Source organism: Rhinichthys klamathensis, unplaced genomic scaffold, assembly GCF_029890125.1.
Source record: "Rhinichthys klamathensis goyatoka isolate OS25496 unplaced genomic scaffold, OSU_Roscu_1.1 h1tg000241l_1, whole genome shotgun sequence".
Taxonomy (NCBI): domain Eukaryota; kingdom Metazoa; phylum Chordata; class Actinopteri; order Cypriniformes; family Leuciscidae; genus Rhinichthys; species Rhinichthys klamathensis.
Window position 1 is genome coordinate 244,582 of NW_026606763.1, and position 11,170 is coordinate 255,751.

An 11,170-nucleotide genomic window follows, 5' to 3' on the forward strand; every position below is an offset into this window, starting at 1 on the left:
GTCACGTGACCTTCCAGCATCAGTTGCGTTACTTCATTGCCATTCATAAATCCTCTCCCGTGGCCTCATGGGATAGTAAAGTGTCCATCGAATGCACACTTCAGAATCTCGCCGGAAGTCGCCTACTGTTTTTCGAATACTATGTATTCTGACACACTACTCTTTTGGCGTACACTGTTTTTTTTTTTCATAATATATAGAAGGGACGTATTTGATTTCGGACACAGCGATACTGTATTTATCATACAGTCACTGTTATAATACTAATCCAATATACAGCTAGGTTAATATCATTGGAACCTGAATTTTGGGATTGGATAATGCCGTTTATCTCTTCATGAAATACTAACTAAACATATTTAAATGAAAAATGTTTCTCCATATTATGTTCCGACACAAAATTTTAAAAAGTGTAAAAAAAAGAATGCTGCTTTGTTGCATTTCTTTTAGTGTGAATTGGCCTTTATTTTGAAGTAGGCTGCTTATGCAGCTAAATTATTTCCAAATCAGGCGTGATGTAACAAGTTTTGCATGGCGTGTAATTTGTCTGTTCACATTGTAACTAAGGTCAGGACACAGTTTTAATCTGATTGATAAGTATCCCCTGTACGACGTACATATTCCCAGAATCAAAATGACGTCAGGCTCAGCTGTTGGATAATCATTCTATACTTCTCATATCTATTCTTAGCACACACACACACATATATACTCATCAGATCTGCCTAATACTGAATAATACTGCGGTGTCTCTCGAGGAACAGCTTGAATGCAGTAGAAATTGAATGAGCTTAATCAAATAGGCTTTACTCTGAGATTCAGCCTGGCACGGTGTAATCCAATTCATCATAATTTACTTATGAATTATCCAACTATGACATCACTTTACTTATTTATTTTATGTGCTTACACTGTCCTCCTTTTGTTCTTATATATATATATATATATATATATATATATATATATATATATATATATAGTAGTGCTGTCAAATCAATTAATCGCGATTAACATAAAGGTTTGTAAATATATAATATATGTATGTGTACAAATGCATATATACTGTATATACACATACACACTCATATATATATATATATATATATAGCATATCCAAATATATGCATTCTAATATGCAAATCAGCATATTAGAATGATTTCTGAAGGATCATGTGACACTGAAGACTGGTGTAATGAATAATTAAGCTCTGCATCACATGAATAAATTACATTTTAAAATATATTCTAATAGAAAACAGTTGTTTTATATTGTAATAATATTTCATAATTTGTATTTTTGATCAAAAGCATAAGATACTTCTTTCAAAAACATTTAAAAAATCTTGTATATCTTGTTGATATATCTGTAATTGGCCCTGAAATTTTTGTTGAAAAAACCCCATAAAATAATGTTGCATCCTTTCAACATTATTTCTCTCACACTGTCCCTCTTCATTTGTCCCTCGATCACCCAGACGGATGTGATGCATCAAAATGTCTTTGATCTCATTCATACTGAAGACCAGCAGGCCTTCAGACACAACTTGCACTGGGCTCTGAACCCACCTCCAACCAGCAAACAGACAGAAGAATCCTCACAAGGTAAGGAAATATATCATTTTATATCATGGTAGCACTATATATTGTTTTTTATATAGTTAATTTTGCTCGAAATTCAGCGGAAATGTGCTTATGTATCAAATAACCATGTGGCAGTGCCTATGTTTTGATAAACCAGTGAATTCATGTTTTATAAACGAAAGGGGTTTCATTTCATTCCTTTTTTTATTTGGAACTTGATGGACGCAAACCAAAACATATGATTATTCATTACAAATTATTGATAAAAGACCCAAATAATTTAAACATATATTCAAATGAACAAGTTTAGAGCACCTGAGTTAGAAGAGAGTAACTGAAAATGAAAGAGAGGGGGTTTTTTTTGTTTGTTTTTTTAAATAATGAGAGACGAGGGTGGTTTGACCTTTAGTGGAAGCTCCTGGAGTTACAAAATAAATGTTATGGTCACTAAAACGTCCATTTTAATTAAGGATAACAGCAAACAGAAAGGATAAAAACAGAAATGGTGGTCATTGGATAATCCAATGATGACCCCTTGTTGAAAAATTCTAGACACGCCACCAAGTCTGAAAGCGTGTCTTTCTTCTTTGTTTCTCTTAGATGGAGATCCTGCCCCAAGTATGTCTCTGGTGATGTGCAACCCTGACCAGCTGCCTCCAGAAAACTCCTCTTTCCTGGAGAGAAATTTTGTCTGTCGTTTCCGATGCCTCCTAGACAATTCCTCTGGATTCCTGGTCAGTGTCAACTAGCTAAGCTGGGCTAAAGCTTTCCTTTGGCGCTCTAAAAACCCAACGAGTTGTCTACATAGGAACTGCTAATGTAATATTAGGAAATGTTCATATGTTGGAATATATCTTGCTATTCAGAGTCTCTAAGCCCCGATGTTCCAGATTACAGAGTGTGTTAGCATCTAGGTTAGCACTTGTGTCGGATTGCTGCCAGAGATCAGAATTGTTGGAACACCTCTGTAATCCCTCTTAAAGGAGCAATAGGGTCATGGGGAAAAGGTTTTAATTTGTGCTAGAAAAAATTAGCAAAACAACAAGAAGTACAAGAACCTGTTCCAGTTAGCCTAAATTGAAGCTAATTTGAGGAAAATCAGACTTTAGCTATAGAGTGCAACAGTGACCACTGACTCTCTCAGCAGTCTTTATTCCGAAAATATTTTTCCCATTCATTTTCTCCAGCCAGACAGCTGTCTCTTTCTTTGTTAATCTTGGCAATGCAGTAGTAAAGTAAAGATATCTGTATGACTATGCGTGCAAAACTCTGCAGGATTCTCTGGACTCTTAGCCTTTATTTTCTCAGTCATTTACGTTTTTTCCTCTCCACTCCATCTTTACCAAATCAATCTCCCTCAAGAATAGCATGACTACACTTAGCTTGTCAGGAGTGGAAAGCTAACAGGGGTCTCCCTGTGTGCTTAGAGAAATTCATTAGTATGAACTATAAATACAAGCAACCTCAAGCTCTTTTCCATTACGTTTATTTATTTATTTTTTGGTCCGCTTGGTATTTTAGAATGCAACCGTTAAGTTCTCTTGGGAGGTTCACAATGAAAATGCAATTATGGCCAATTAGCTTCCACCATCAGTATTTAGTTGACACACCCCTAAATCGTAAAGTCGCACTGAAAGCCTTATTTGTGTTTGCGTCAAATTAAATATAGACATCACTAATGTGACTAATGCGTGTCTCTGTATGAATACTTCATGAAGTCATTGCCAAGGGGATGTTTACACGACACCGTTTTCAACTTTTTGGCCGTTCATTTACACAACAACCATATGTTGGGGGCCTGAAAAATACAAACATTTGAAAACAGGTTTCAAAGTACAAGTTTTTGAAAAGGATACCGTTATCGTCCACGTGTAAACTACAAAAGTGTGCATTTTTGAAAACGATAACGTCATGCACATGCGTAGTTTACGTGTTCAGTCTATATGTGCGTAGTGTTTCTTTACAAAGTGACATTGCCAACTACTAGCCTGGCAGTGGCAGCAGAATACAGTGTTTTTAGTCATTTTTCTCAAATCTGCAGATTTCGCAGATGTCATCGTTTTTACAAACGTATTTTTACGAATGCGAAAGATGCAAAAGAAAAACTTTACCGTTTTTAGTACATCGTTGTCGTGTAAACATACTATGAGGCATTTGTTGTGTAGCCTTACATAAGCAGGACTAATTTAAATCAGGTATTGCACAAGGCGCCACAAAATTTACAAGCCTTAAAGGATTAGTTCACTTTAAAATGAAAATTAGCCCATGATTTACTCACCCTCAAGCCATCCTAGGTGTATATGACTTTCTTCTCTCAGACGAATACAATCAGAGTTATATTTAAAAAAAAAAAAAAAAGTCATATACACCTATGGCTTGAGGGTGAGTAAATCATGGGCTAATTTTCATTTGAAAGTGACTACTCCTTTAAAGGAATAGCTCACCCAGAAATGGAATGACATGACAAATAGGTTGTCGAGAGTGCCTTCCAGCCATGAAATGTGTAGTGGGGTTTTTTTTTGCGTGTGTGCATATTTATAGATGACACTAAATAAATCACAGATGACATACATAAAATACTCACTCGTGGATGTCATAATCTCCGCCAATCAGAACAAAAGGTGTAAGGTTTAGTAACCAGTCACAAAAAATGAAAACATTCAGATATGACACATTCTAGACAGGTCGTACAACCTTTATTGATGGATGACCTAGCTTGAACTCTATTGCCACATTGAGTCAGAGACAAATTATGTGGTTCACCAAGGGTATGCCAACAAAATCATTAGCTCCAACTGTGTATGTACATATGCATTACATGTGCATTCATGCAAATGTAATACGACATGGTTTTTTGTTTGTTCTGCATGGCATATTGTTGTTATTCTTTTTGTTGTACTTGCCATGTATTTTAAATATTTTTAATTAGATGTTGTTAAGTTTAAATTTTAGAAGTTTAAATACAGTACATCCTCTTTGAATATCAAATTCCACTTTGATATTTTTCACGTTATGCAGTTTTGTATAGTAGATATTTCAAGGTTTGTTTTCATTTATGCCCCTTTAAGGCCCTGAATCTTCTAGGGCGTCTGAAATTCCTGCATGGACAGAACAGACGATTGGATGACGGAGGCCAAATGCCACCCCAGCTCGCCCTGTTTGCCATAGCAACGCCCCTACAGCCTCCTTCCATAATGGAGATCCGAACCAAGAACATGATTTTTAGAACCAAACACAAGTTGGACTTCACACCAATGGCCTGTGATGCTAAGTAATGATGATCAATTATTTAATTATATACATATATACAAAATAACATGCACTGTGTAAAAGTGTTTTTATCCTAGTCATACGGTATCTTCGTAATACCATATTAAATGGAACATTTTGGTTCTGCCTGTGTTTTAGGGGTAAAATCGTTCTTGGCTACACAGAGGCAGAGCTGCGAGTTCGAGGTTCAGGGTATCAGTTCATCCATGCAGCCGATATGCTCTACTGCGCCGAGAACCATGTCAGGAGTAAGATATTCCGATTTCTTCAGATTTGTCATCTCAGAGTTTTATTGTTCAATTCAGAAAGAAAGTTCAATTTAACCTTCAAGTTCAATTAACCAATTATGTGATTGACTGAATTGAGATTCAGAAACAGCTATGTTGAACTGTCTTTCTGCTGATGCATGCTGACATAGTTGCCAAAGGCTTGGTGTCTAAAATAAACTATAGTGACACTAAAAGACATTAACCCTGTTTGCTTAGACAAATACTTGAACAAGTGACAGTCCCCTCATTCAGTGTGGTTCACAGGAGGCGATTGATAATGTCAATTTTATGGGCAAGATGTGTGTGGATTTGGTGAATCCTGATTTTCTCTGCTGGTTTACTGCAAGAGTAAAAAAGAGACAAATAGACAGAGTAAGAGAAAGGAAGAGGAATGTTTTCCCATAATCCCATAGATTATGAAGGAGAATGGATGAGTCATTAAGAGCAGAGAGACATGTGAACTAGAGCCCTAAATTCAGTATTGAATATGGAACCAACAGTCTATAGCAGATTAAGATCTGGTCTATACATTTCAACTGGGTTTACAAACTGTTGCATTGTCCTTTGCAGTGATCAAGACTGGAGAAAGCGGCCTGACTGTGTTTAGACTGCTTACAAAGGACAACCGTTGGAAATGGGTACAAGCTAATGCTAGACTTGTCTACAAAAATGGCAAGCCTGACTACATCATTGCCACCCAGAGGCCGCTTGTGTGAGTAAAAGGCTAATACCCATTTATACTTCTGTTAACAGTAAACAAAATGTTTGTGTTGCATGCTAGTGTTCACCTTTGAACTGTTAAATAGCATGGCAAATTAGCAAGAGTTTGATGAAAGAACTTTTTACACGTCCACTGAAAAAGTTATTGTATTTATTTATTCAGAGAAGAAGAGGGCGGAGAGCATTTGAGGAAGCGATCTATGCATCCTTTCACCTTTGCTACTGGAGAAGCTATGCTGTACCAAATCAGCTACCCCATGCCAGGCTTCCCCGACACCCTTCAGGGCAAAGGCAAGAACAACAAAACCAAAAAGACAAAGGTGGACAAAAGCTCAAAGGATGATGTGGACCCAAGTTCTCTGCTGGGAGCCATGATGAGACAGGACGAGTCTGTTTATGTTTGCCAGCCTGCTATGGAGCCTAGAATGTCATTCCACAGTAGCCTCTTCAATGAGCAAGGAGAGACTAGCACTTTCTCTTCTTCTGAGAATGAAAGTTGGAATCCGGTGCAGAATGGTGTAACTGTAGTTTCCAAACAGGAGCCATCAAGTTTTGACCCACTACTGGCAACATTAGATTCTCTGTCCCTGGAAACTGAGGAGAGCTGCTCTAACAGTGAGCTATTCAGTGCCCTGGAAAATCTTGGACTCAACGCAGAGGACCTGGAGTTGCTGCTTCTGGATGAGAGGATGATCCAAGTAGAGATGGAACCGGATTACATACCATCTCTGAATGATCTTCTCACCAACAACGAAATCCTCTCCTACGTCCACGACTCTCTGGAGAACCGGATAGAGGACTCGGCAGATGCTCAAAACCCTGCCGCAGCATTAGATTCTGTTGAACCCCCAAAGCCATGTTCTGCTTCCGACTCAGCTCCTCAAGTTACTTCCTCACTACCTGCTCCTCACGTCCCTTCCTGGCCTCAAAAACAGATAGCACCCATAATTCATCTCTCACAGCGTATGCAGCAACATCTCAATGGCCAGTCGGTTTGCCATAAAACCGAGAGTTGGATCCAGGCGCCAATTCCTCAGGTGTCTACAACAGACTCTGAGACTACTACTTTTAACCAGCATGATACATTGTTGGTGAACTCAGTACCAGTTGAACACAATGGTCATTGGGTCTCTGAACACACACAAGCCAACTTGAACTCTAAACTTGGTGACAAGATAACTAGTAAAGCACAGCCACAGCAATGGCAGCACAGCCAGTTGCTTGTCCCATTCCAGTATAAACAGAAAACAGTTGAAGATAGTGACACCCCTCCGAATGGGGTCTACGGTGATCCCCAGTGGCATGGATACAACTTCACAGACCAATTGGTCACAAATCGACCTTGTTTTCCCAATGGCCAAAAGGCACACACACAGACAATGGGTACCCGTGTTGACTGCAATATGACTGACAATTCAGGGGTGGATTTTACAATGAACAGCAGTTCAGCTGTGGATGCAGGGCAGTTTCAGGCAGCCATGGCCTGGTCTTCGTCCTATCAACAGGGTTATCAGAAACAGCAGCAGCAGCCAAAGTTCGCACCCAATTATTACGCCTCCTATACCAAACAGAACTCCTCTCTGGAGCATATCCTGGGATTAGTCACACCTTCAAACCTTCCCTCATTGACAGATTACGGCTCTGAACTGACCCATGACACCACCCACAGTAAGGTAAGAATTAAAGAAGATGCCCTCCAAGTAGGAGGATTGGACACCCCTGTCCAACCCTGTTTGGTATTGACATTGTCAAGTTTGGTATAGATGGATAACACACTAGAAATTGTGTCAATTTGTCTTTAACATTTCATATAATGATAAGGTTCCTTCTGACCACCCTTTACAATATTCCATTTTACATTGTTTGTGATGTTGAGACAACTTGGATTGTCTAGGATAGTAGTTTAAAGATATTCTGGGGTCTAAACCCTGACATGGCCCACTCCACCCCCTCCATATTTCTCTCTCTTTATTTCCATTGGCCTAAATGCTCACTCTGACCTAATTGTGCTCTGTATAAGAGACCAAGATCTGATGGGTCAAAGCTAATGTGCTGAGATTGCATAATACACAGTGACAGACCTACAAAGTCTTGTCAGTCTCTGGAGAGTCGCTGTGGGGCCCCACACAGGTGGATGTTTGCTTTGCCTGCTGTGTTGCTTTATCATGGTGACTGTGGTTAAGATTGTAATCTTCAGCTTAAGAGTGTAAGCTTCCAGGTCAACCCACCAGCATTTTCCGCTGTACTGATGGCAGCCAACTGTAGCATCTAGTCTATTGTAAATGGGGAGCCCAAGGCTATAAAGGAGAGATAGAGGAAGAGAAGCCTCCACAAAAGGACCGCTCATGCAGCAGGCAATATTCTGAGACCATGGGCCCCTGTCTGCACTCATTTATCCAGACAGTCTTGCCTTTCCACATGTAGGGCACCATGCTGTTGTTCTATAGGGATTGTGTTTTCTGTAGATTGTAAGCAGTGCTTGCTAAGACAACTTTGGTGCATAACATATCTGTTGTTGTTTGTGCTACAGACATAAATTATATCTAAAATCATGTGGCTTGTTGAGGAAGAGGGGTGCTATTACTTTTATAAGCATTTAGACTTGCACTTCACCCGTCAGATAACCAAAACATATGAAAAAAAAAACACATAGACTGAAGGAGGGACCAGAGTCATATCTAGACCTCAAAGATTTGGGGTGGGCTGTTTTGACTTGGGCCTGTGAGTAACAAACTAGCAACATGCTAACAAATCATGCGGAACACCTTATCAGTTGCACTTCAACGCCCTGACATTGTGGTGGTGACTTTTGCACTGTTTATTGGCTAGTTTTTAAAGATGCATGTTATGATATAAAAAAAAGAAAATGTGAGCAACTTTTGATGACAAAAAAGAGGGATATGGATAGAAATAATATGGAAATCGGAATGAGGATGAGGATGTTAAACAGAGAAGTGAATCATTGATGAAAGGGCAAGGCAAGACAGAAAGGGAGACAATTCAGTCTATGTCCAGCACTAAATTCTGGGCTTTGGGTATGTGTCTGTATTCAGGGTCATTGCTCTCAGCTGAAAGGAGAATAGAGCTTAAATGCCCAGTCAGGCATGAGCAGCTATGACCTACAATCCGGCATCAACATTACCTCATGCATACTAAAACTGCACTTTCAAATACTAGCTATTGGAGCTTTGTGATTTTGCCAGGGATTTACTTATCATCTGCACACCATTCCTTCATCATCCCAAAAATGAATGAATGAATAAATGATTTTCTATTATTCCTGTAATTGCTTGTATCCAGTCTTGTCTGTTCGGTGTTGATCCATGTTAAAACTCTGAGCAGAATTATTAGTGAGGGTTAGAATTATTGCTGTTATAAAGCTAAACCAAGTTTATGAATGCATTTCAAAGTCTATCTTGAATGTAGTTATTTTTGATGAGTTAGCTTCTAAAAACAGCAATTAGTTTGTGTTTCTATATGTGATCCTGTTGAATGTGTAACGGTACATAGGCTAGTAAGAGCTGTGCATGTAAACCTCACTTCCCTGGCCTCAAGAAGCGCGCTAGCGACTGACACTAGTGGCTGCGGTCTGTAGCGTTCTTGTTAACACACCCACTTCCCACACCGGTTCGAATCCCACTCGGAGTGGGCCAAGTAGTAGGACCGTTTACAAATGCATCTTTTGAAGACCTTAAATGACCCCACCAAATGCAACATCTGTTTTCCAGCTGCCATTATTAACCTACTTAAATAAGCAACCGCTGTGCTAGTGGCATAAGTGAGCTCTATAATTTAGGTCAAAAGTAGAGAAGTCACTAATGAGTAATGCTAATGAGTTGTCGTGGTTGCTTGCTGTGGATTTTTTGTTCTGTATCAACACTATATGACTCTTAAAAGCTATGTTTAGCTAACCTAACAGAAGCCATGTGGTGCATTTTATATTCAGATTTTGGACATTTTGAAGGACAATGTTCATTTATGAGATTCACTCAAACCTTTTTAGCTAGATACATTTGCTGCATTCGCACCATGTCGTAAATACGAGATGACAACACGTGATGTTCCGCCAAATCAATGGCAAAATAAATCGTGTTCCACACGAAAGTAAATGCTTTTTACAAGTCAGAATCTCATAATTACGACATGGCGAGAACGGACCTTTTCACTTTTAGCTAGCTTTTTAGCTAAATACTTCTAACATTTGTGTTTTTGTTTGTTTGTTTTCAGATGGAGACAGGCTTTATACTCAACTCCACTAGTGTGGCCTACTCAGGAAGTTGTTTGGTTCCCAACGGCAATGCAGTGCCCACACCCGGCAACAGTCCCCACCCCCTTCCTGAGCCCCTCCTACCTCCCCCAGACCCTCAGACCACTGGTTTATACCTCTGAACACACTTGATAAAGATCCGTCCGTAGAGATGCCACCAATCACGGAAAGACTATCAAACAAAACATTTTAAAAGAAAACTTGACTTGCTTACCAACTTGAATTACATTAATTTAAATTCAAATGAGCCAGATTGACCTCTGGAATATCAAATACTCCACCCAACATAATGTGATAGTATTCTCATTGATTTTTTTTGGGGGGGGGGATTTTTTCTCTAAGTGTCATTATTTACTGCTGCTTTGTGAGATGTAGGGAAATGTTCCAGTTGGCAGATGCAGTTGATCACAATTTGTGATAATCCGTCTGTAACAGGTGCGTGTTTGAACATACAGTATGTAAGTGTGAGTGTGTTGACGCCAATTGCCAATCATTGGGCCTCATTCAATGAACACGAGCTGTTGTTCGTAAAATCATGCTTGCGTGACTGTAAATCACGTCGAGAGTATATGCAACGTATAGCTCTTGCAAAACTGATTGTCCTGAATCGCAGTAAATGACTTTGATGTTTATATGAACAGAAGATTGGGATGCATATTTATTTATGGAAAAAAGCAAGTGTGTAACCGACTGTTTAACGAAAAAAGAAATGCGAGATGTCAATAATAAAGCAGTTAGCAGTACGAAAAAGAGTGAGACTCCTCTAGATGTCACATGTAGATCTGAACCCTTCTCACTGTTACATTTTGTGAGATTAGATTATGGAAAGATGATTCTAGATCAACTTTACGAATCAACTTACCTTTTAGATACAGGTGTTCATGTGTATAGTGATTCCAGAACCAACCCAGTCTCGCGACGAAGGCGTAATAATTTGAATTAGAATCGGGCAAAGTCATAAAATTTGAACATACAATTGACTTGTACATGTTCTATTGACTTTAAATTGTTTTAATTGGTTGATTTGTCTCAATTGGAATTTTGTACAAGCCAACTTGTAATA

At 39.0% G+C, this 11,170-nt stretch overlaps 1 protein-coding gene across 1 annotated transcript in view; it reads left to right on the plus strand.

The window, feature by feature from the left end:
- The window catches only part of ahr1b (aryl hydrocarbon receptor 1b), a 50,051-nt gene extending 39,632 nt beyond the window's left edge, over positions 1-10,419 (plus strand). Inside the window, exons 5-11 of the mRNA XM_056265868.1 lie at positions 1,476-1,602; positions 2,182-2,315; positions 4,650-4,852; positions 4,990-5,099; positions 5,691-5,832; positions 6,004-7,513; positions 10,068-10,419. Coding sequence (XP_056121843.1) covers positions 1,476-1,602; positions 2,182-2,315; positions 4,650-4,852; positions 4,990-5,099; positions 5,691-5,832; positions 6,004-7,513; positions 10,068-10,229 — 2,388 coding nt within the window. The 3' untranslated portion in view covers positions 10,230-10,419. The remainder of the gene's footprint in view (positions 1-1,475; positions 1,603-2,181; positions 2,316-4,649; positions 4,853-4,989; positions 5,100-5,690; positions 5,833-6,003; positions 7,514-10,067) is intronic.
- Positions 10,420-11,170: the final 751 nt, after the last annotated feature.